Source organism: Ptychodera flava, chromosome 19, assembly GCF_041260155.1.
Source record: "Ptychodera flava strain L36383 chromosome 19, AS_Pfla_20210202, whole genome shotgun sequence".
Classification (NCBI taxonomy): Eukaryota; Metazoa; Hemichordata; class Enteropneusta; family Ptychoderidae; genus Ptychodera; species Ptychodera flava.
Genome location: NC_091946.1, coordinates 20521457 through 20548542, shown reverse-complemented (window position 1 = coordinate 20548542; position 27086 = coordinate 20521457). Strand labels below are relative to the sequence as shown.

General features: G+C 37.4%; 1 protein-coding gene across 2 annotated transcripts; it reads right to left on the bottom strand.

Moving 5' to 3' along the window:
• Positions 1 to 989: 989 nt before the first annotated feature.
• On the bottom strand, positions 990 to 26869 carry LOC139118850 (ATP-binding cassette sub-family C member 5-like). Of its 2 annotated transcripts, XM_070682361.1 has the most exons (25): positions 26807 to 26869; positions 24288 to 24613; positions 22558 to 22716; positions 20708 to 20855; positions 19491 to 19721; positions 17271 to 17444; positions 16758 to 16905; positions 16091 to 16239; positions 15353 to 15460; positions 14658 to 14897; positions 14090 to 14359; positions 13683 to 13886; positions 11617 to 11995; positions 11006 to 11193; positions 10267 to 10419; positions 8001 to 8130; positions 6479 to 6761; positions 5827 to 6013; positions 4860 to 4949; positions 4400 to 4589; positions 3760 to 3919; positions 3227 to 3305; positions 2356 to 2469; positions 1951 to 2115; positions 990 to 1604 (listed from the first exon to the last, which is right to left on the bottom strand). In XM_070682361.1, the coding sequence occupies exons 2-25, from the start codon at positions 24581 to 24583 to the stop codon at positions 1503 to 1505; spliced, it is 4347 nt and encodes a 1448-aa protein (XP_070538462.1). In that variant the 5' UTR covers positions 24584 to 24613; positions 26807 to 26869; the 3' UTR covers positions 990 to 1502. The 2 variants fall into 2 exon arrangements, with proteins under 2 accessions (XP_070538462.1, XP_070538463.1); XM_070682362.1 differs by lacking the exon at positions 24288 to 24613 and having other exon boundaries at positions 26807 to 26859.
• Positions 26870 to 27086: the final 217 nt, after the last annotated feature.

The following is a 27086-nucleotide window of genomic DNA, read 5'->3' as shown; positions in this document are numbered from 1 at the left end:
ATTAATGATGTTGACTGAACCATGGAGTTGTCTTTGACAGTTTCATGTGATACGCCAGTTGACACACATATCTGTTGGAATAAATATTTGCGCCAAGTGCAAAGTTCACAATCTGAATTTATTCCACTGTCTCCAAAGTCTCGCCCTCTAAGAGAATTGAATGTTCTTTGTCACTGTCACGTTACAGGCTTAACTTAAAGGTATACATTCACCTGTAATCTAAATATGCCCATATATGGTCAAAGGGGCGTTCCTTGGTATTCAAATATGAGGGCGCTGTTTTTTTAAAGCGGCCACCCGCTCAAAATCTGTGATTGGTCAGATTTTCTCTTTCCATGGTAACTGGCAAAATTGGAACAGGTGACAGTATACCTTTTTATTCACTTATCCATTAGCCAATGACAAAAGAGAGACATTTCATATATTAACGAACATCCTCATAATGTCATGGTTATCATTAGACAGAAATGTGAACGCTGACAAAGGCCTATGTTTAGCGATTATGATACATCAAGATATATCATTACATCATACAAAGGGTCAACTACCATGTCCGGTATCTGTATAAAAACAAAATTTACTCAATATTAAGTCAACAATTATTTTTATTTTTTTTTTTTTTGCTTATATACATCTGACATGCGAATCATTTGAAAGATTCTGACTAGTCAGCAAAAGTTAAAGATCACGCCATGAAATTGCAAACCGACAAAACTGCTTGGAACACGAAGAGAATTTATGCCATTCTCTCTTACTTGTTCTGTTAACACGATTGGAACTAATTCGGGATAATTGGATGGTGAAGTAATGTCTGTTTAATCTGCAAATGTAATCTCATCTGCTTTTTCTTTTACATTATACACTTGTTTTTATGAGTCCTTTGTAATATTGCAACAATCAGCTATACGGCACCTTACACTTTTGAGAAATTTGAAAAATATGAAAATCCAATTATCCCAAATTAGTTCCAATCGTGTTTTTATTGTCACCCGTAATTTTGAAATAAACGCTAAATCTTAATTTAACGGTCACGATAATGTGAACCGCGTTTTCCCATTGCATTGTTTTGAAAACTGTAAATAAGGCATGCGTCGTAGCCGCTCTGTCCCTCTGATGAGTTGGCCAACGTGTTTTCCCTTTAGGTAGAATGCACCTCGAGGACGATATCCGGACTCTCAAATTGCTTAAAATTTCGGGTCTACCGCTTTTGGGGTTCATTTTAAAGCCCTTGGAGCAAAACAAAAACACCTCACCCTCGCTTTTATTCGGAAATTGAAACTTATTTTCCCTTTGAGTTATTAACACAGGGATTGCGGCAATTTTGAATTTCAAATATCAGTAAAAGTTAGGTAATTTGCTTCTCTAGCATCAAACTTAGCCCTTTATTTTTATTCTTGATTTTATAGTAAGAGAATTCTTGAAAGTTTCATTGAGGAAAGCGTGAGCAAAAGTTTAAGTATTCCACATTCGAGGCGCATACAACCATAATGTTGCTCGACGTTTCATTTCAAAATATCAGTCGTTTTCTCGGAAGCACTCATCATGGCACCAAACCAGGAGTCTGGGTTTGACAACAACATAGATGGACTGTCGTATTCCACAACCTAGATGAGAGGATCAGAAAATATTAACTTCGCCTGTCGGCAATATTGCAAGGCTGCGGCAAGGCCCTCATTTACTGGAAGCACACCATTGTTTTGTTAATATTTTGTGGTTAGTAAATTAGAGATGAAACTGAAAATGCTAGCTATCAATGATGTACGTAAGTTTTCTTTGATGTTTTCAGCATGATTTGTGAAACGTTACAGTACATAATTAGCAAAAATCTTTGTATTTTAGGAACGGTTTCTCTTTACTTAGATTATATTCAGTATTTTGTACACACAACAGGGTTTTCGGAAGAAAGAAAAGTCAAATAGCGAAATGAAAACGTAAACAACAATACCTCACCTTTCCATTGTCCATGACAAGAATTTTATCACAGTTGAGAACCGTATGAAGCCTATGGGCAATTATCAGCATCGTGCAATTTGTAAATGCATATCGCAGCGTTTGTTGTATAAGACTGTCTGTCTCAGTATCAATGGCCGCTGTTGCCTCGTCCAAAACCAAAATCTTGAGAGAGAGAGAGAGAGAGAGAGAGAGAGAGAGAGAGAGAGAGAGAGAGACAGAATTTTTTTCACATGTAGACTACCAACTCTAGTATCAATGTTATCCGAGTAACTGAAGCTTCGCATCATTATATCGGGTACCTGAAATAGCCCGCGTTCTGTCAACATTCGAAGTACATCTTGCCAGCCAAGTTCTTTTATTTTTGAACTGTATGAAAACAAACAGATAAGATTTTCAAAATACCTTACAGCTCCTCAGCAATGCTCTTGCCATACATATCAACTGTCTCTCTCCAACTGAAAAATTTTCACCATTTTCAATAACTGGGGCTTCTAGTGTTCCTTCAAGGTTACGAATCTGCAAGGCGAATTTAAATGTCGACTTTTGATTTAAGGTAGAACGTGCCTCGAAAGTGAAAGACTTTACATGTCTGCTCAAACTTTCGTCAAAGTACATTTCACCCATTTTCTTTCAAAATCAAGAATAAAAAACGGGGGTCACCGTGCAAATTTGGTACTACAGAAACAAACTACCCAAGATTTACCGATAATTGAAATTCAACACGGCCGCCGTCCCTGTGTTAACTCTACGGAGAGAAAAAAAAATTCTTTCGAAAACTAAGACGGTGAAAAGTTTTCTTGCATTAAGAGCTTTAAAGTGAACCCCCACAAGTGGTACACCATAAAAGAATTGTAAAACATTGACAGCCCGAATATCTGTCCCAGAGGTGCATTCTACCGTTCAAGTTAACAAAAGTCCACATCCAATAACGATTAATATCCGAAAGATTTTATTTAGAGTAAGGATTACCCTTCAGGCGAAAGAAAGCTTATAATGCATGTCATGTAATAAACTGCAAAATGTATAATCCTTCGGCTTTGCCGAATATTATATTTTACAATCTCAAATTCTCAAACTACGGTTCTGTATCGTTTCCGCATCTCGTCAGCTGCTCAGTTAAATCTTGACAATTTTTGGATTTTCAAATCAGCTTGAAAGTGGGTATTGACTCAGCATACAATTTGGGTGTTACGAAAAGTTCAATCGACCTCATCGAAACACCACACATCAATTAATTTGTATATCAATATTCACGCAAAGAAATCATTATTACCATGTCTTTCAAATGCGTTTTTTCCAAGGATTTCCAGATTTCTTCATCGGAGTATTGATCAAATGGATCAAGGTTATATCTAAACAATAAGGAATAGGAATAGTTGTATTTATCAATATGCTATTGAGAAAGCAAATTAGTAGTAGGCCTATACAACGATTTTTGTAAACTCTGTGGTTCAGTGAACGAATCCATATATTGAAACTTCTGGCTTCCTCACAAGATAGATCCGAACAAATTCAAAGCAGTTTAGTTGTCGTTTATCTAATTTTTTTCCTTTCTTCCAAGTCGCTCGCGTGTAATTTTGACGACCTTGATTTCTCAATATATCCTTGAAAATGATACAAATCGAATCACTTGATCCGGTACTTGGTGTAAATATCCTGGATTACATGTGTACTCTGGGTGCGACCTTTGATGAGAACAGAGTGCTGAATGCGGAGCTATATATATATCAGGCAACACAACAGAAACGAATGCTACTCAGAATGAAGTTGATCTGCAACGCAGTCGGGAAGGATACTTGAGTCTACCTGATTGTTCCAACGAACAAGACGGGGTCTTGCGGAATGACAGACAACCTTGACCGCAGATCGTGTAATCGTATATCACTTATGTTGATTCCATCGATGTGGATTGTGCCAGACGTTGGTTCCACAAGACGGAATAAAGACACACCAAGGGATGACTTGCCTGCACAGAAATTAAAACATACATTGTGATTATTGCATCTTGTTCAAGTCGATATGCCACTTTAATTTCCAAAACATATGCTACTCTCAGACTGTTCGAACTGTTTTCTCAATAATAATGATAATATCGCCATCCCTTGGTACGGCGCCCCTACCTATCTTTTTAGAATGTATTGATTGTATTGACGAACAAACATGGATGGTCGAACAACTAAGTATCAAAAGCTATGCGTATTGCAAGCATGTTCAATATTTAATTTTGCAAAGGAACAAGATTTGTTCGGTCCCTTTGCTTTACTTTCCCATATGCTATCTGTTTGAATTTTGAAATTTGAACACAATAAAGAAAATCAATAAATCAGTTGTAGAAATATTCTTTACAGGGACGTTCTAGTGCGGTAAAACATCCGATATGGAATATTGTTCTGCCCTGATGAAGAAATAACGAACATGCCAAAATCCGTGGTCAGCATACACGTACCTGCGCCTGTTCTGCCGACGATGCCAATCTTTTCCATAGAGTCTACATTAAATGTGATACCTTTCAGGGCAAGTGGTAGGTTATTCCGGTATTGTACTGCCAAATTCTCTACTTTGAGTTTACCATGAGAAGGCCAGCTTTCAGGCGGACGACTTTTCGGCGCTTTGGATGCTTCTTCTGCAGATAAAGTCTATGTTGTGTATATAATATGAACACTTATTAATTGCAAACGGACATTTCCAGTTTGCGACGAAAAATTGTTTTCCTAAATATTGAATCAGTGATGCTTATCGTTAACAATTCATCATGTCAGTGGTGTGGCGATCAGTGAAAAGGCTCCAAATATACCTCACCGTTTTCAGGTTTTCTATTCTAATAGGCATCTTATAGGTATCTTATAAGCTAGAAAACCCCTTTCTTTGCCTTGTATATTTACGTTGAACACAATCAAGCGTAATACCTTCAAGTAATAGTTCATTCTCTCTACAGACGTCATTCTTGCCTCAACCTCAGCTGCTAACCGGATACAAAACTGAAACTGACCTGTGAACTGAGGAAAGTTCAAAAGAGAGCCAAATTATTTCTATTGGCTTCAGGATAATCGTATGGATTAGACGCAAGCATATCAGGGCCACGTGACAATGAGAATGGGGGAATACAGTGAATAGTCAATAAATGTCACAAGAACACAACTGGCTTCCAATAATGCTTGAGGTAAGATACCAGAGGCTTTAATTTACATGGTTAATCTTTGTGGTGACTGTTATAGTCACAAAAATGTACTTTGATTTTTGATTTTATTCAAAGCAGTACAGGTATGGGAAAAAATTCACATTTTAATCCTTTCAAGCCGTACCTCATAATTTACAAAGCACATTGCGCTAAACTGTTAATATTTGCTTATGTAGTACAAGGATGTTTTTTTGTACTTTCAGCAGCGAATAAAAGAGTTGTAAATAGGGATCGACCAACTTCCCCTCTTTACTCTAGAAGAATGCAAAAATCTTTATAATGAGATAAAAGTGTGGCAAGTAAGGCGAATGTGTACCGGAACAGCTATCTTCTCCTGACCATTTCCCGAAAATTCACTCTAAGCTAGAATATATGTTAGCTCTTCTTGTAAGATTAAAAGGGCATGAAAGAGCATGGCCTCCCAGTAACACGATTGGAACTAATTTGGGATAATTGGATGGTGAAGTAATGTCGATTTAATCTACAAATGTTATCATATCTGCTTTTATTTTTATATAACACACTTGTTTTTATGAGTAATTTGCGATATAGCAACATTCAGCTTTATAGCACCTAACACTTCTGAGAAATTTGCAAAATATGAAAATCCAATTAGCCCAAATTAGTTCCTATTGTGTTTAGTACTCATTCACTACGAAAGTGAACCGAAGGAGGTTTTTCAAGCAAGAATTTACCTGTACTGAATAGGATAAGGCAAGTCCACACAGAGCAGGCGAGACGGAACCACGGCTCAGTACTGTCATCAAGCCTGTCAAAAACGTTGTCATTATGGCCACACTGTCCAGTCGAATACCCGCCCAACGGCCACAAAACGTAAATAAATAGAAGGTTACAGTGTTCTTGTCCAGGAGTTCAGCAAATCTGTACATAAGGAGAAACATAATTGTATCATCATGGTGTTGCAATGGTCATATTATTTGGTCTGCATTCAGCTGCATTTGTGTTGTCCTGTAGAATACTCCAATATCGAAAACTTTTCACAACTTGTATTTATGTATGTATGTATTATGTACGTATGTATGTATGTGTGTATGTATGTATATGTGTACGTATGTATGTCTGTCTGTCTATGTATGTGTGTGTTTGTGTGTGTGCGCATGCATGCATCTATCTATCTATCTATCTATCTGTCTGTCTGTCTGTCTGTCTGTCTGTCTGTGTCTTCTAGAAAATAAGAAGTTACAGGTTGAGCATTTTTGCAAATGCAAGCAATAGTTTACCCCTAGGTACGATGTAACCGAAGTAAAGATAATGGTAAATCTATGGGGCTATTAGTATTTGAAGACAGAGAAATATTGAGTATATATGTCTGTAAAATCAACTCACTTTCTTCTGAATTTCTTTTGACTTTGATATGCATGAATCGTGGGAAGACCTTGAATTGTTGCTGTGATGTGAGAGAACCATGGTGACCGGGTTATGTTTTCCAGACGTTTGCCGTCTCGCATTGCATGATGGTAATACTTAAACGTAAACACAATTATCAGCGCAAACGGTATCAAAGCCAGCGAGAGCCATGGAAACACTATCACTATCGATACACAGCAGAAAACCAATGTGCTCATAATTGTAAGCATTTCCTGCATTGCACTTGGCAACAAAACATCAACTGAAAGACAAAAAAATCAACTCAAAGTAAAATGTCGAAAAGAGAAAAAAAGTTCAGATGAAGTTTCCCGCTACAATTTGATAAGAAGAAAAGTTCAACTTGTTCGGAACGCAAACACAGAAAAGGTAGTTCGCGGCACGGAAACGGAAAACTGAAACTTTTGCTCAAACTCTCCTCATACAAACTTTGAACAATTGTCTTCTAAAATCACAAATAAAAGTCTGGGGTCACAAGAGAAACAAATACTACGATATATACCGACTTTTACTATTCAAATGACCGCAATCCCTGTGTTAACTATGTCGGGAAGAATTAAATTTTAGATTTACACAAAAATAAGGTGAAAACTATATTTACCACACGAGCTTTAACATGAGCCCTCACAAGCGGTAGATCAAACGAATATAATTGCAAAATTTTGAAAGTCTGTATTTGTCTCCGAGGCGCATTCTACCTTAAGTTGTAGTACATCTCATCAACCCAACATTACACATTGAGTCAATGAATCTACCTCATGTAGTACTTTCCATCGAAATAGGTTATATATCCGCTGTTAGGCTCAAATCAAGGGTGACTGTAGCTGGTAACGCCATTAAACCTCAATGCCTCCCCAAGTGCCCTGCAGCCAGCCCCCTTAAGCAAAATTTGTATTGGCGTCACAATTGCCTCCAATGAGGCTCAAACCCCTTCTTAAATTTGATGTAACGCTGATTTCATGAACAGAAATGAAGAGGATCTTTGCTTTCTCAGAGGTATTCCATTGTTCACAAAATTACATTGATCATAGTAAAAGCAAGACGTAAGAATTATACCTTAGATACCCTGATCGTTTTAACTATCAGAAACAAGTATTTTGCAGAAACGTAGACCTTACTATATTGTTTCTATTGTTTCCTGACGATTTTTTGGCAATTTTTTTTCGTTTGTCAACTGTATGTAGCAAGTTAACATGGCAAGATTCAAAAAGCAATAATATCGTAGTCAGAGCTCAGACACGTATCGTCTTTACTTCAAGTTGCTCCAAACTTTGAGCACACAATTGACAGAAAGTAATGTCGAAGAAAAAGTGGAACCCAGCATTTATAATGAAAGCTAGCGCATGGTCTTCTTGCTTTACAACCGAGGGATTATATGGATTGTTGAGTTTTCACACAAAAGGTACTGGCCTAAGACTCTGCATCCTCTCCACATCAATCTATAGGTAATAGTAGAGAGTGGTTAAATTTTAGTTCATCAAACCTTCATCCTGGTCCTTTGAGAATCTGTTGAGAATTCTGCCTGATGGAGTAGTATCGAAGAAACTCATCGGACTTTGGGAGACCTTCTGAAAAAGTTCATCATGTAAATTACTTGATGAATGAAGGGTGGCCTGTAAAACAGTTTAGACGATTACAGATGTAGGTAAGAACAATAATTAAACATCAGAGACAGTGCTGTAAATCTAAAGATTCTTTTTATGAATCAAACTCTGCTGCTCGTGTTCAGCAATGTACTCAAAGTTGATAGCCGCGCCAGCGTATAACTGACTACGCACACGCAGGTTCAATATATACGATTCGAGTTACAAGAAGTGTACCGGACCACATTCGTGGGTGTCGCCATGTTCTTTAGTGCTTGTAAAGAAACAAATATGAAACATGCAAAGTACTATTTTTTAACATATATCACTGACAGTAGCCAGCTAGCATTATTTTTCTTTTTGTAATTCACAAGAGATATCGTTGACATCACACCTAAACAACTGAAAAGAGAGAAAATGGCAGAGCATATGAACGAGGACATACGCCAAGAATGCTGGGACTGTTCACATTTAGAAGAGCGCCCTCTGTGCCAATAACTAGATGCAAAAATTGCGAGTTTTCAGATTGAACGCTGGTTTTCAGCTTGCAATAGGAAGTGGGGCAGTACAGTTTCTAAAACAGCGATAATCTTGGCAAAATATGTCCCTTACTAAACACAATGGGTTTTATCATGGTAAAAATTGCCAATTTATGTCAAACTTTTTGAGAGATTAAACAGAAAATGTATAGGCCTACGTGCAGCTGCCCCGGGGCTGACCATGGAGGCAGTGAGTCTCGTTCCCCCGACCATTTCTACCGCTGGCTGCATTGCTAACGAAAATAGGGTCAGGTATGGGCCACGCGTGGGCCGCCATTTTAGTCAGAATTTTCACTGCATATTAATGAGCACAGTCACCTGACAAATCCTGTGATCAGCACATCTCTACAGTGGCAAGCTAGGAAATTAGAACATCGAACGTTGAAGTTATTTACACAGCTTCACCGTTAAGTCTCCGACTTTGTACTTCTATGATGGCATTCAGTGGTGAAATGACGATTATCGTCTGTTTTTTTCTCAGACATGACACACTATCCCTCCTTTAGCATGTATGGCAGTGACTCAAAAATATATGACTTTTCGTTTTCATTCAATGCATAGGATGCTTTGTTCGGGAAACCACGGAGGTAAAATTACTCCATGGGCAAACGAAATCTAAATTCCAATGTAACTCAAAATTGGAAAGAAATTCAATGCAATCACTGCGCTCGTACTATTGACCAATGACAGCCATGCTTGCAGCAGCCCTTACCTGGCCCTATTTTCATTAGCAGCGCAGCCAGTGGTAGAAATGGGTCAGGGCACCAAACTAGGAGGTTATTTACCTCCATGGCCTGACAAAGCGTGAATGAACTGCTATGCTTCATCAGGGGGTAAACTGGGTGTTTGAACTTATTGTTTACGTAATGCGTAATGCTCCTACATATGTATATAGCAAGTAAAAATTGATTTTACTTTATTCTTTCTTATTATTTAGCATGAACCAATACTATTATTGAGCATGTAGTCGTCGACTGTGCATCTTCAGACAGAAATGAATTTTCTGATATTAAAACCTATGGCGCGACACCATGGATTGAGCGCTAAATGATATTAATCGGAATATGGAGGCTCTACAGTGAAAACACGTGTAAATGTAACGTTGGTGACATCATAGTAATTTGCAATTCTAACTAAGGTGAAGAATAAATCTTTTGATTGCTATGACCGATTTATTTTTGTGCTGTAAGTCAGTCAATTGTCCTTTCTATATGTTTTTGTCACAATTTTGGAAATACTTTACGATTTGGGCCAAAGGATTGCTGCTTCATTGATAAGAGCAGGTTACATGACAAGCTGTTCCAGGCATCGCTTTGGTTGTCAAAATGATACAGCATTGATAATCCAAACTCTAACGTCAGATCATGTGACCACAGCATTTTCATTGAAAAACGAAAAAACTAAAAACTTGAACAAAACAATCACTGCCAGTAGTACAACTTTTGCGATATAATAGCTGCAAAAATAGATGTTTTGCGACCAAAATACTCAAAAAAGAGACATCAAAAATACTTGTACTCAAATATGGCACGATCTGACCCCACTATAGATTTTAATAACATCTCTTCCAAAATATAGATATTTATAGGCGTGTATACAAGATATATTTGAAACCACTTATACTCACTTCAACATACGCTAGGCATCTTAGTACGGTAGTTGTGATCAAGGCAGCCAGTATACCCAAGAAAACATATACGTAGAACATAATTTCGATCTCGTCTGATTCATAGATTGTGACAGCCTCATCATCAGTACTATTGACTGTAAGTTTTGCACCCTGTAAAAAGGAAATTTTAGAAAACTTTTTATACCTGTGTATGAAAATTAATTTTGCAGAGATAATGAAGCAGTGTTTTGCCGGCTTATTAATCAAAATAAATGAACCCATGAATGCAATTTTCCTGGTGTTCACCATGTAAGCAGTAAGTACATTTTATTTACATTTTATTTACAACCATATACCGTTTTATGCACAACCATAGACTCTTGTTTTTCTCGGGGTCTATGGTTTAACAGCGCGCGATGCGATATATATATATATATATATATATATATATATATATATATATATATATATATATATATATATATATATATATATATATATATATATATATATATATACTTTAAAAGAACGTTATGGAAGTGGATCATAGGGTGACCCATAGAGGTTTCTGTTACTTCAACATCAGTGTCCGTGAGTTTGAGACGTTGACTTGATAACTCAATGATTCGCTTCTTGCTTTGTAGTTTAAACGGCAGTATTTGATATTGTGATATAAGACACACTATCTCAGTGCGGGATAGTCCAAAACGAGGATGGATAACTTTGCGATGTTTAAATTGTCGACCATATATCTCACTATTTCATTTCGTTGGATAATCCAGTATGCCAGCCACCAGCTGCAGGCTGCAACACTGCCTGCTGTTAAAAGAAACAACAGTAACACCACAATGGCAACCCCATATCCGCCGGCCTTCTTGACGTAGCAGTGATAAGTTCTCCAGTCCACTGTGCCTTGCTTTTGTTCTTCCGTGGTCATTAGCTTACCTGCGAGTTAATGAACATTTCCTCATTTCAATAATCATGGTAGTTTAAATTTTCAATGGCTGATTTTTGTGACAACCGAAAATTTGATTTCCCCCGTACAGTTTACAATGAGATGGCAGCCATTTTGAAGTTATGGTGTCGATTAACATTGTGCAATTGGTAAATTTTGCTCGATGACCTCCTCAGCTTTATTTTTGATTTCGATTTCTATAAAGAGTCAGCTGTATTCTACACTGTATACAATTTTTGGTATACAACAAGGGAAAAAATATAAGACTGATGTCATGATGATGTAAGCTATTCGTACAAATGAACATAACCTTTTCAATTTTCACTACTAAAGAACCCAAGGCATAAGAATACTATTTCATTCGACCATCTACGCAACTCATTCGCCTATTCACTTAAATGTACCAAACTCACCATCACTTTCCTCTTTACCATCAGTAGACTTCATACTCTCTTCTTTGACCCCTCTCGATTTATTAATTGTTTTATCATCGAGTTCTGTCGAAATTCTTATGCCTGGGTTTTCGTGTTTGCAATTATGTTCACATGTTGTAATTCCACTTCCTGGTGACACTGTCATTCCATGTAAATGTTCAGTTGATTTGTAAATGGTTTGAGGGTCACAGTTTGGCTTTTCCTCATCAGCGATATAGTTATTCCTTCCTTCTTCCGAGTGAAATGTCCTAATCAAAGAAGCGTATTGACCATCAGCTGCCATTAATTGATGATGAGTACCACATTCCAAAATTCTTCCGTCCTTCATGACATAGATGCTGTCACAACCACTGAGGTACTAACACAAAAGGGAAAGGGAACAAAAACGAGTAACTTCTTCAAATGGACCAAACTGATCATTTCAATATGGCACACACAGACACAGACACAGCCACAGACATACAGACACACAGCCACACACACACACACACACACACACACACACACACACACACACACACACACATATATATATATATATATATATATCCTGACAGTAATAATAATAACAATAATATTTAATTCTTAAAAAACACAATCCACAAACATCTCAGAGCGCTGAACACAAGTTTAAAAGATACAAAAACAGCTGAAAACTCGAAAAACTAGGGTTACGAGTAAAATTTAGTAAAAAGTGGGTCTTCAAACAATGTTTCAAAGATGTTACATTTCTGGTGCAACGAATTTCTAAAGGCAGTATATTCCATAACAAAGGAGCATATACCGAAAAAGCTCTCTGACCGTAAGACTTATTAAAATAGCCGCGAGGAGGAGTTACGCGCAATTTCTCAGAAGATCGTAGATTTCTTGTCGGTACATAAAGATCAATTAAATCTTTCAGATAAAGCGTTGCATCACCTCTAACAATCATAAAAGTAGTGGATAAAATTTTGAAATGTATACGGGCTTTCACAGGTAGCCAGTGTAAATCAATGAAAACAGTATTGATGTGGTCATATTGCGTGTACCTGTGACGAGACGGGCTGCTGCACTCTGAACAGACTGCAGACGATTCAGTTGGTCATTTGAAATGCCATATAATAGAATGTTACAAGAGTACAGGTTTCAAAGTGTTCATCAATCCTCGAAAGTCTATAAATAAACAGATATTCTAGTTTTATATTGGAAAAAAATTTTTCATTGTTCTCACATTGACTACCCTGTGTAGTTGATCAACATTTTCGATGAAATTCCAAAATCCAATTTCTTGTACACATATGCACTTGAAACCTCCCAATTTAATCAAGTACATTTATATCAATTATCAAACGTCTATAAAAGCGCAGATATTGCTAGATCTATATTACCACCTAAAGCACATTAAGAATTTACATATATTATGAAACTTCCTCTATGTGGGTAAATCATTAATAGTTTGCCCGATCGACTCCCATGTATTATGAGTTGATATTTTTGGATGAAACATCATATCGGCCACATCTTGCCTTCTTATAGTTGCGCAAAAAATGGTGACTTTTCCCAAACGCATGCCTGCAATTTCATGACGCTTCAAAAGTACTTGAGCAAACAATGGTGACCCTCCCCAAACATGCCCCCTGTAATTTCTGTCCAGTTGCTCACTTTCTGGCAATTAAACCTATTGCTTTTTAAATTAGCAGATACTGTTTCAGAAATTTCTGGGAAGAATGCTGGTGGTTGGGGGAGCGTCAAGATTTAGAACGTTGGACAGTGATGGGTCACACTTTAGACACGAGGATAGGGGAGTGTCACATTTTTCAGTAAAGGCGTGCCCTGAATTCTCCCGCCCAGCCCCTATACTTACTACAGGTTCCCCGACGTACGGCCCAAACAGGTAAGAAATGGGCGCTTTGGCTCTCATGCTCAATAATGTATTCGGTTGTCGCAATTTTCTGCTGCATTCATTAGAGTAATTTTCATAATGATGTATCAGCTACTTACTAATATTTATAAGACTGAGTCTTCTACATCGTAAAGATTAGCCTTCAGTCAGCACAATTACCTACCTGAAGCTGATGGGTAACGAAAATCACACTTTTTCCGATCAGGGCGTCCTTGATGTAGTGATTGAAAATATGCTGGCCAACCTTAGCATCGACTGCACTCAATGGATCATCAAGAAGATAGATGTCACGATCAGCATAGAGAGCTCTTGCCAAACTGACCCTCTGTTTCTGACCACCACTCAGGTTTATACCTCTCTCCCCAATCTGTAATTTACCAAGACTATTTTAAAATTTGTAGATAGATATACAAGGTATAGATACACTGAGGAACAATGTTTACGGCTTCAAAATCATACTTACTTTGTATATGAGCATAAAGATCACGAATTGAATCTCATGTGTTTGACATTTTGCCACCAATTTTGCACAAGAGACGACATACTGAGACAATCTTATCATACATATACCTCTGTAAGATCTCCATTTGGTAACTGTTTTATATCTTCTTCCAGAGCCGAAGCAAACACTGCAGCTGTATACCGGTCCTGTTCATAGCGCTCGCCAAATAAGATATTTTCTCTGAGAGTATCATTAAATATCCATGCTTGCTGAGACACATAGGCCATGGTACCGTCAATCTTCACTTCTCCGGATGTTAATCGCATCTGTGCCAATATGGCGGACAGGAGGGAGGATTTCCCACTTCCAACACTACCACAGACACCGATGATCTGACCCTGTTGAAAAAATGCGGTTTTAACCCTTGGTTGATGTTTACCTCTCCAGTAAATAATGGTATGTTGTCCTCGAATAAACGGCTTTGGCAAATGCCATTGTTCGGAAATGTTTCTTGTCACTGACAGTTATGAAATAGGCCTATATATTTCATATTCATTTTTTTTTCATCGATTTGACGTCGATTAAGCATTGTCATATAAAAAATCGCACTTATGCTTTGAATCCTAAAAAGAGACAAAATCACAGATATGGCAATATTGCATTAAATAGCTTATGATTTATGAAATTGTCTTATACCTTGTTTAAGGTGAAACTGATGTCATACAATACTTTGAAAGTAGTTTTAGAACTGCAATCATCTCCGTCACCAAGATCTACTTTTGCAGACAGCGTTTCCTCTTCGTCTAATTTTGGGGTTTTGTCCACATTTTGATCCGTTTTATCCCACGCAAATGTCGCCATGGTAATGTCTATGGCAACATCATCATCATCAGGTTTGAGTTCGTACGACCGTGGCTCTGTTGTCTGCAGGAATACCTTTGGAAATGTTATTAAATAAATGAATGAATATCAGTATATTTAATCTTATGCCCACTTAAACTGGGCAAGCAAACAACAACAAAACAACAACAACAACAACAACAACAACAATAATAATAATAATAATAATAATAATAACGGACTTTCTAATATGTTATCACTCTTTTCACACTTAATCACACATTCACATACCTCCAGCTATCATACTGATAACACCGTAGGCCTCGGATGGCCGCAATAATGTGAACATCGAAACGTATTGTCAAAGAACGGTCCAATATTGTTGACGTTTACAACATACTTGGAGATTCAAGAATATGAGACCGACTGCCTGAACAAGAATATGACCGGGTTTGCTCAGAGTATGACTTCATCGGTACACAATAAAATCTTGCAGTGGACATGAACACACATACTACTAATGCTGTTTGGAAGAAACAATCCAACGCTACCTGCATTCGTTTAGCTGCGACATAACCTTCAGTTAATGCCCGCATTGATTTCGGAGCTGAGAGCAGTGCTGTTCTGGATAGGGCAAACATTGTCACCACGGTGAAAGCCTGTAATTTGAACAGATCTGCGAAAAATATAACTACATCTTCCAGCATCGGTAGTGCGTTGTTTCGCAATGTGGGGACACAAGAATGTTCTGAGGATTTTTCCAACTTTTGGATTATGTGCGTGTGCTGGTTGTTTATCGACTATTAACATTTCATGATGAACCGGACGAAATTCAGGGGCGGACTTGTCAATGTCTGTGAACAAACATTACTTTGATAGAATGCTGTGCAGTAGAGCAATGGCGACTGTATTTTCTGATCGTTATGTAGTGGAGTTTACACGAGAGAAACGAACTGTCCATCACGTTCACCCAAATACGCAACTACACTATCAAGAGTGTTCACCTCGCATAACCGTTAAGATGGGGTAGGGTTGTCTGGCGGTATCTCAGTCAAAAATTTCGAATAAAAAGCAACATTAATGAGTTAAATTTCCTGAAATGTATTTTTACAAAAAATCAGACGAACTAGAATGAAGTAAATAATCAAGGGATAATTTGCCAAGAAGACATGCGACACTTATTATGTACAACTTAAACAGTCATGCTTTTGCGCAAATTAACAAATTAGATGTTCCCAAAACTAATGCCATAGACTGAACTTATATCAAAGGCAAGAAGTGCAACGTACCGTGGCAGCTGTGAGATCATTTCCTGTTGCAATATGAACCACAAACGTTAAAACAATGGCAGCTCCCTGAATTACGGGGTTCCAAGATATATTCACCCCTTGGGCAAATCCGGCGAATTTCAGAAGTTTCTTCTCTCTTCGTCTGATTCCTGGATGGAATAAGTTACTAAATCCATTTAACGCTTCGTTGTAAACCAATCACCTTGCAAAGAGTAACTTGCTATGAATATTTGTTAAAAATGCTTGCTTCCTCGAGACCAAGGATAATCTCTTGGTCAATAGGTGAAAGGAAAATAAAGTTGAATCACGGTCCCTCCACACTACATTCGTGTTTTCCCTTTTCAGGGTTCTCAATATATCTATTTTGCAAAATTCATATACATGTACCATACAACTGTAGAAATGTATTTTCCTTTCGCAGAAAGAAAATCACAGTGATAAAAATTCTAAATATAACAGACTATTTAATTATCACATCACTAACGCTTGGAAAAAAGGACAAGTCATAGAAATTGATGCTATTTGGCCCATAAAACGGTCAAAAGAATCGTACATATGATACATATGACTTGAAATGGTCACAGTTCTCACATTAAATAATTTTTTCGCATGCCAAATGTAATTGCCGTGGTAAATCATGGGCATCTTCTACGTTCAACAATCTTACCTGCCACTTTCTTCACGAACGGCATTTCCCACGCATACATCTTGATGAGTTTGATACATGTAACCATTTCGTTCACCATGCGTACTCTGGTATCAGTAATTCTGACAGTTTTCACACGTAAGGAGCCGAGCAGTTTTGAAAATAGAATCTGTAGGACAAATGGTTGCATTTTCCTGTTTACGACCTTCAAACACAAATTATGGGTGTGAATGAAACATCGCGCCAAACGCATTTCCGAAAAGGTCTTTTTTGTGAAAACAGTGGCGTTGCACATTGAATGTGAAAAGTAACTGTTGTGTGTCGAAGATCACATCACAAATGTTGTATTCCTTCTTAAGAATAACTCTTGGTATCATTATCTTCTAAGAAAAATAACTTGTCTTGTAGGTACTGGCATTAGAAATATGGATATGACATCTTTTACATTTTGAATATGACGGCTTTCCCGCGTTTTCGCAAAAAAGCGATAATTGAAAAACGTTCAAAGACATAAAGCACGAAATTAGCTAATACCTGCAGTGGAAATATAAGGAAAAATAGAGCGCTCCCGAGTAAAGCCGCCGGGCCTAGTATGTAGGCTGTGTAAGTTGCTGTTAGGAGCATGATAAATGGTCCATTGGCCGCCAGATGTACCCGATAGCATGCCTCGTACACGCGATGACCGTCGTTGGTGAATAAATTTATTATCTGTTGAAAAAAGTGTACTATTATCAGGCAATATTCTTCGCTCGTTACTTCTATTGATAAAAAACTATAAAATAAAAAAAATTAAACCCTCCCTTCAGAGACTGGTAGGTTGAAAATGTTGTAGAGAACGTGTACTGAAGTCCACTACAAACCACATTACCTAAGAAGGCACTGTAACCAACACAGCGTATTTTGCTCAAAATCACTTTATTGCAAATGTTCATTCGGTTTTAATTAATTTGTTAACCCAAGATTAAATATTGGTAGGGTTCACCTTTTAGCTTGTCAAGCTGGTAATGAAGTGTTGATATATGCAAATGTATGCAAATCACCCGATTTACTGGCTTCTGTTTTCTCGCAGTTTCAAGATTTCAAAAAAATTTAACTCCACTACGGCTGCGTCAAATTTTCTTAAATTTTCGCATTATATTCTTTAAATGCAGTTTAACAAAACAACTAAAGATCTTACATTTTGAATTACAGGCATTTTAATTTTGCTAATCGTGTTTTTAATCACTTTTTGAGTGTCAGTCTTTCAGCCCATGCCACTTTAGAATGATGATAGATAATGCCAAATAAAAGTTGTTTTTTTTCTACATGTACTCTTGTTTCAAGTGAAATATTACATTTCAGAAGATAGAATCAAGTTTTTGACTTACTTTAAGTTTTATCATTTATACCAATATTGAGGGTTTTTACCCCTATTATACATCCCCTTCATCATTCGAGTAAACTATTGCTACGATCATGCTGAATCCTAGGTTCTCTGCTTTTTGAAAATATATACTCTGAGGGGTTTCCTTGTCATCTAAGATGAGAAATATTCCTTTGAAAGAAACTGTGTTGGCAACGTGCGCTCCAAATTATGTGGATAGCGCGCAAGCATAATGGTATTAAAAAGGAATGTGCCCACAATGAGATGTGCAAATTGCCGTTTTCGTTGCCTATGAAAAGTGATAAAAATGCACGGACATACATTATTTACAAAGATAATAAAATCACTTTCTTCGTGCAGCAATAGGTTTGTTGTCACTCGGCATTTTGCAATGTATTCTTTCATTATTCACGTGTGACCGTTCAATAATAGTTAAACCTTTCGATAAAAGCTCTCGGAAATAAATAACCGTTTTATCAAAACATGAATCAAGGGAATGTTCTGACGATCATAACTTTAAGTATCAAAGCAAAAGTTACGCCACTCACAAAAGGTAAAACATTGAGTATCATATGAGCATTGTACGAGAATAATGTTCATCGTGTATTTAGATCTCAAACAAGAATGTGTACTTTCATGATGCTCAGTAATTATTCTCACGTTACCGAACAGAGTATGTAGTGTTCTTTTTATGGACACGATCTCTGTCTTTTTAGTGCTCGTTTTGAAGAACTGTAATTACATGAAAAGTTTCTTTGTGTTGTTTGAAAACTTGAAACACGCTAAAACACTTGTCAACTGTACAAAGAAAACATTTAAACATCAGTGTAACATTTTAGGGTCTCTTCAGTAAAGTCAAAGTCCGTACATAATTCTCACCATGCACGGTTGAACATACGCTGTGGTGATAAAACCTTAAGTGGCGGTGCCTTTCAGAAAGATAAGTCTAGCATCTTTCCCTAACAGTGAGACAACGGTTATTTGTGTCATAGGAAAGCGAGTCGGAACAGGAAAACTCAAATTTGTATAGAGGTCCCAAACGAAATCATTCTTTTGCACTAAGCCTAAGGTCAATTTTTGCACATTAAAGTTATACATCGATATATTTTGTACTCCGAGTGACTTTTGAAATCAGTCCATGTATTTTGATATCAAAATAAGGTAAAAGAGGGCGACTTAAGTTCTTTTTATATCTTCATATGGTAGAGAATTCCAAATGACATTCTGCATACACATCTTGTTTAATAGTAAACCTATTTTGAACTCAGACTCATCAGAACAATTGGATTTGAGTTTTAAATATAGAAGTCAGTCGATCCAATGAGTATGGTACATCAATCATGCTTTTAAAAAAATGCAGCAAGATCTCCGCTCTCAAATAATCGACTCACCTCTCCAATCGCTTTTCCTTGAAGGTTTCGAAATTTCAGCACCTTCTGGTATACAAGTGTTATGATTGCAGACCGCAATCTCACAGCATTTGTCACTTGTGTGATAATGGCAGCAGCGAGTGTTATTGACTTCATCGTCTCTGACAGGGCAATAGCACAAGTCAGTCCTACTCCAAACAGCAAATTGGACTCGTTGCCTTGGACATAGGCGAGCAAGAGACGCAATAAAACCTGAATGAAATATAAAACTGAATATTGTGGTGATATTATATACCACACTGCGCTCTAAACTACAGACATAGATTGATGCAATTTGTTCAGCTTAATATTCTGTCTAGTTCTTGATCAGTACTCACCAAAGGAAACTAAACTGCACATGATTTTATAGAATTACAATAAAATTGAATGGACAATATAGCTTATCTTATCAAATCACATAATAAGAGAATAATCACCAGGAGCCATCATAAAGATTGCCGGGATATGAATGCATGCCCGTTGAAAGGTGATGGCCAAGCTAGGGGAGGTGACAATTACAAAGCCAAAGTCCCCATGGAAGTCAACACAGAGAGGGTTTTAACACGTCTAATTGATAATGACTTGAAGACGCGCCTCGCCAATCACATGCTGTATTTTCGTAACAGGAGGTATGGAAATAGTACTCGATATCAAAGTTTAGTTGAACTCTAAGGAATTAGGATAAAGAATTGAATGTGGGATGGTCGATTATTCGCGGGGAATCGAGTTACTCTAACAAAAGCGTACAAGGCAATATCTGCCAATAAGAAGAGCTGCAAAATATCAATGCTGAATGTCGCCAGCAAAACAAAACTTCAACACTACCTAACACTGTACAATAACGGTACGTCCCTACATTACAAATGAAGAAAAGAGAGAAAAAAGAAGGTAATCTGTCTTAAGATTGCGACATCCACGAAACATAAGTACAGATATTACTATTACTTCGTACTTGAACTAAAGTTTTATTAATCATATTATATATATATATATATATATATATATATATATATATATATATATATATATATATAAAATTTTGTGCAAATCATATTAAATCATGTATGATGGTACTGCTTCTACACAGCTTTCAAAGTTAAAACGTGCTTATTGAAATATTGCATCTTTGCTTCCCATCAGAGATACTTCCTAAACATTTGAAATTCGTTTCGTGAGATCCATCAAGCCTCCATACTTACCGTGCTGAAGAAAGAACCAAGAGAGTAAAACCACATGCAAATGATAGCAATAATGGCTCTGCATCTGGTGAACTTTACAAAAACTGACGTAAGAGATGCTGTCTCATTTCCTTTCCTCAGCACTTCATCCTTCCACATTTCTTCCAGCCTGAATATGGCGAGACGTGAAATAGTTGCAGCATTCATCAAAGCAGCAATTGTTTTATATTCACATGAAATGATTTCATCACTGTCCATGTGTATTTCGCCAACATGTTACAAATGCTATTCTTGGATATTGCACAGATTTATGCGAAATCCTGCATGCACAATATCTAACACAATAAAATATATTTATGGAACTGTATCAATTCTCGGATTTGTCACCATTAGACCTGCATATCATTCTGTCTGTCTTTGGTTTGTCTGCAAAGGCAGTGATTATTTTGAGAGTTCTTTTCTATCTTGTTTTTGTTTGTCTTTTTCGCTGTTCGTTTATGTAGACTGAGAACTTCAAGAATTTGAAATTGGCAAAGCGGGATAAATTTATGGCTCGGTATCTCTTAGATTTTCAAGACATGTGAAGGAGTGAAAGGACATATCATTAAGATAGAACCCTATAGCAATGAAGCCAGCTCAGACAAGAGGATGAAGAGACGATCAGATGGATAGGTTTCATTGGTTAACTGCAAGACTTTCGAAAAGTTCAGTTAAGGATCAATACCACAGACGTGTGGCATCGGTTTCTTTTTATCACACTTCATTTATAGCACGGCAAACTCAGTCAAATTCGTAAAATTGCCAAGAAACTACAACAATTTTGCAAGAGAAGTCAAAATATACTGTTCACTACGCTAAGAGATAAAACAGATGAAGATCCATTAAAGGGACAAAGTCGCCCATTTTTTCATGAATTTTGTTGGATACGAGATACAACTCATATTGTCTTACATGTTGAAAGACACAGATTGAATGGGTGACCATGCATATATTTGACCCTGATTTTAGACAAATTAAATTAATGGTTATGACCATTAACTCATTTTCGCCATGGTTTCATGTATGCTGTCTAAAACCTAAGTAACATATGCATGGTCACCCATTAAATCTGTTTCTTTCAACATGTGAGACAATATGAGTAGTATTTCATATCAAACAAAATTCATGAAAAAATGGGCGACTTTGTCCCTTAAATTGAAGATTGCGCCCATTAATTAAAGCTTTCAACCAAAAGGGGAGTGAAAAGTGGCGGATATGAATTAAACATCAGAGTACTGGTCTGCAATGTTTTGCTCGACATCAAACTATGAAGAACATGATTTGAGTTCATGGTTCAGTTCAAGAAGATATTGCTATACTTAAATTCGTCGGAAATAACATCCTTTGAGACGTCATTACAAGATATATATTTGCAGTGAAAAGCCATGTGGTGGGCACACTTAACGTAATCTTTAACTTTAAGGTAATATGCACCTCGAAAGTGAAAGACTTAAACTTTTGCTCTAACTTTCCTCAAGGATCTTTCAATCATTCTCTTTCAAAATCAAGAATAAAAATAGGGGGTCACCGTGCAATTTTGGTACTAGAGAAACAAATAACACAAGATTTACTGATATTAGAAATTCAAAATGGCCACCATCCCTGTGTTAACTCTATGGCGAAAAATAAAAATTTTTGAATTTCAAAATCTAAGCCGGTGAAAAGTTTTCTTTCACCAAGAGCTTTAAATGAACCCCCACATGTGGTATATCAGAAGAGAACTGTAAAAGTTTGAGAGTCAGAATGTCTGTCCCCGAGGTGCGTTCTACCTTAAGTAAAAATTGACAGAGCAAAACTAATTTGGATACTCCATAAACAGTATTTGTCATTACCTTCTGGCGTTATATTCTGCAGAGTCAGTCTCTCCGCACATCCAGAGATCCTCCATGTTCAAACCATGACGGTAAGCTTTCTTGATAAGAGGAGTGAGCCACGTTAAGTAAAGATAGGAAAGGAGACCCAACTCGTCTACTGTAAAATTAGTCTTATTGCTGTCGAGAAAGAGTAAAAATCATATTCTAAAACCAAATCAACAATAGCTGCTGGACTGTTTTAAAGGTATTTGCATACATAAATTACTGCTTTCAGCCGAAGATAGAGAATATAATTACTAAGCATACTTACTTTAGGCTAAATAAAGTATGGTTAGTCGTATTATACAATATTATATTATAGCTTCGTCAGCACCAGTGCATCTTATGACGCCGTACTGCTGTATCCGATTACCCTGCATTGTGGCCCCAGATGATTTCTACATCTATAGATTCACTGGCATATCCAAAACAATAAAACAATAGCAATAATGTACCCCTATCCGGCCTATAATGGTCTCAAGCAAAACTAGCACTCCAGGTTTCTTTCACAGGGTGAGAATGTCCCCCTCCTTGAAAATTTACGGGCATTTGATACTAATTGAGGGGAATCATAATGAATAATGCGAATTAAATTATGCAAATTAAGGTTATAAAGGTATTATTACATAGTAAGGTTAAAGTGTAGATCATTTTTTTTTCTTATCTGTACAGACAATGCTTAAATCAATATATACCAATATGTTAGAAGCCCACGCTGATCGTTCACACTTTATTCCAAAATTTCAAGATTGAGGCAGTCTGTGATGTTACATCATGAACACTAATCATGGTACGGAATGTCATCATCAATTAAGCAACATGTAAAGATCCCATTGTTGGGGATGGCATTGCGAGCGTTTTTTATTACTTTAAGAGGGATATTGATTAGAGAATGGGGAGTCGCGTAATGTCGCGTCCTGGAGAATAAAAAACTCCATAATGTGCTCGGTGATTCCTTAAATAAGGCTGTATGACACCAAAGACAGCTAGTCCTATAACAGCGCCTTTCCCATGAAAAGCCAACAAACTTGAACGCTTACATCAATTGGCATTTTCGTGGATGAAAACTATTCGGGGAACCCACCTCTCAATGCAGGGTTAAAATCTGATGTCCTTTAGTTAATCTGTTGTGCGTTATTAAGCTACTTGTATCCATCACTTATGTTTGTAACTATCTATCTATATATCTTCCTATTTATCTATCTATCATATCTATCTATCGTAATAGCTAGCTCTCTACCTACCTACTTAGCTAGTTAGTTATCTAGCTATCTACCTACTTTGCTAACTACCTAACTAACTAACCACCAATCGCTTATCAAAAGTGTTAAAGAAAAGTTAGGCTGAAAAGCTTGACTCCCCTGCTTCCGGTTTTCCCTAGGAAATAAAGTGTCACAAATTATTTCTCGCTTCAAGATACTCACATTCGTTCAATTTCTCTAAAGAACAATAAAGCAAACCCATGGCTCCCAATGTGTCACATCTTCATTGTCAATGATCTACCGAACGTTACTAGCAGTTTAATTTCGGTCCTAAAACCAAAACCCGTAATCCAAACAACACCGTAGACTGATTGTGACTTAACTATTCTATCGTTTAAGATTGTATGTTTTATGGTAATTTTTCTTTCGTGAGAAAGTAAACAATCATTATCCATCAGACGAATACTTATTCATTAGGTTGTAGTTCTCATATTGATGAGACATCACCTTTTCTTCCTGCGGATTGGTTTCAGTTGTTTCCATGCCCTATGTCGTAAATGGAATCGCTGTTCTGATGTTTGCCCTTCAACCTTTGACCGACGTCGTTGGTGGCGAGGACGTGATGACAACTGTAAATCATGACACTGAAGGGCCTCAGCAAAAGAGTAAGTCCTCGCAAACTCGTGTTCGTCATCGGATACGTCGGGTTCAGTTGCTATTCGCTTTCTCACAGCATGATCGCCAAAGGCCTGTACAGGGTCGTCGTCTACACAATCACTACGAGCTTTCATTGAGTCAGTCATAACTAATTCGCACGGCGGGTTATCGTCATTCTGAAAGTTCATTGCAACAATAATTATTCCTTTTCATAGACATAGCGTCAATGACACTTGGCTGACATTATTTGGTTCTATGTGGCAGGCCAGAGTGAGTATACTTAACTAAGTTTACCCCTGGGAACATGCATACCAAAGTTTCAAAGTAATCGAACGAGAGATTTCAGAGAAAATGATTTTTTGACCAAACATGGGGAAAATTGCCCAAATATACAAATATGAAAATTTCATCACAATCTGAAGACACTCATCGAAGGTTGCCTCCAGGTACATGCATACCAAGTTTCAAAGCAATCAGAACATACATACATACATACATACATACATACATACATACATACATACATACATACATACATACATACATACATACATACATACATACATACATACATACATACATACATACATACACGTACCTACGTACGTACGTACAGACAGACAGACAGACAGACAGACAGACAGACAGACAGACAGACAGACATACATGCATACATACATACAGACATACATACATACATACATACGCCGCGCCGACGACCAACAATATAAGCTCCTTTTGATATGTATACATACAAAGTGTGAGCTAAATCATTTTGTGATCAGTAGACGAATTTCTGGCAATATTGACCAGCAGGTTTCTGCTAGAAGCCAGCAACTAAGACAGCAGTGTAACCCTAAATACTGTTTAATTCTATGCCATTAATTTCATTTTTTTGGCAGGCAATCGATCTGAATCGGACTTTGCTATAACGATCACAGCAAGCTCAGAATCGCTCGCTATGTTGCTTTGTTGACACTGAATAAGACATCCTTACTCGAGTAAACGTTAACTTTTGAAAATGTAGAAGTCAAAATGTGACCGCACACCATACAGAAATTAATCTCTTTGAAACTGCTTGCATATGCGAAGAAATGGTGACCTCTTTGCAACACTCCCGTCGCGTACTCTAATGGTGAATTCGACAAATGAAACACGGCATGATTCACCCAAAAAAGTAAATCGACAAAAATAAAATGGAGTTATCCTATGTCACGTTATATCTTCAATTGATTGAACTCAACAAATTAAAAGGACGCTACACGGCGAATAACGCAGTTCTGTTCAACCATAGACGGTAGAAGGCCCCCTCTACTGTCTATGGTTCAACTGGCCGTTCTGCGCACAAGGACAAGAAATGGGATGCCCTCTCGTTCACTGCGTGTCATGGGCTTATCCCGTGACCAGAGGGTAACAGCCAAAGTTCAACATGGCCGTATGGACATTCATTTGACTGAATATCCTATTATCATAGTTGAGCATTTCTAATAAAATGACTCCCTAACGGCGTCACCTGAAACCTTGAAGTTAAACATTCGACGATAGAATGAACCTGTGTGTGAAGCAGGAATGGTAAAACCATAGACACTGTCTATGGTGTATAGCGCTGATCACAGTTTACGTCACTGTTCTCTCATTAATATGCAAAAATAAATATTTGTCCGCATTTTTAGATTACGTTTTTGAAATTATGCATGCTAAAACCATGAAAACACATCTTAGTACGCGACTGCTAGTGTAACAATGAATACTAAAAGGCATATTCATGACTCAGAGTACAAGCTGCAAAAACGGCCATGTATGCCAACATTGATAAAATTTGTCCGCATTTCAAGCTGCGTGTCCGATGTCGCGCGCGTACAGCTATATTTAGTAACAAACCTGTAACCGTGAATAGCACTATTAACCAACGACGGCGTTGATATCGAGGAATAAACAACGAGATAAGTGGGCCCGATTCCTTTGTGTACTCCTGTAAGGGGATTTTCGTCCTCTCGGCTGTCGGCATTTACATGTGAAATTCTAACAGAGCGCTACAATTTAGGTCATTGCACAGAGAAATCGAATGGCTCCCTTCTGATACAATGTCAACTGTGCAGATATGAAGGTTGGTGACATACGCGGACTCAAGTGATAAGTGTAATCAAAGTGCAATCATCTCCTCTACAGTCTCTATCTGTCCATGAGTATCGGCTGCTTGCAGAAATTTGACTCTGTAAAATTTGTACAGGCTATCCCGAACAGATTCACGATAAACCTCCGCCACCATTGACGAACAGCCCGTTTTCTTAGATTGAGGGTACGCTGATGAAACTTGCTTTGCGTAATCACAAGACAGCATTATAGTTGGACTAAACGTAGCCACCTACCTTGAATGTTTGTAGCCTTGCAAACCGTTCGGCTGAGCTGCCACGAAGCGGAAGCACGGCCTTCAGGTTAAAGGTCAATTAATCGAGCTCACTGACACACGTAAGGCCAAAGTAATTAAATTCTTTGTTTTGCGTCCACTCTAAATGAGAAAAGGTATGCGTCTAAGCGGCTGAAAAACACACACAAGAAAATTAACACAATGTAATTTGATTGCAGCAAATAAAAAATTGTAACAAAAGTTTAGTTCAGAAAAGCTAAGCGGTTATGTCCTAAAATTTC

Coding starts and splice junctions, on each gene's coding strand:
- LOC139118850 (XM_070682361.1), bottom strand. CDS start 24,583: ATGACTGACTCAATGAAAGCTCGTAGTGATTGTGTAGACGACGACCCT. Junction 19,722..20,707: donor TTGGTTCTTTCTTCAGCACG/GTAAGTATGGAG, acceptor TATTTCATTCAG/GTTTTATTGCGTCTCTTGCT. Junction 2,116..2,355: donor CATTGCTGAGGAGCTGTAAG/GTATTTTGAAAA, acceptor CTCTCTCTCAAG/ATTTTGGTTTTGGACGAGGC.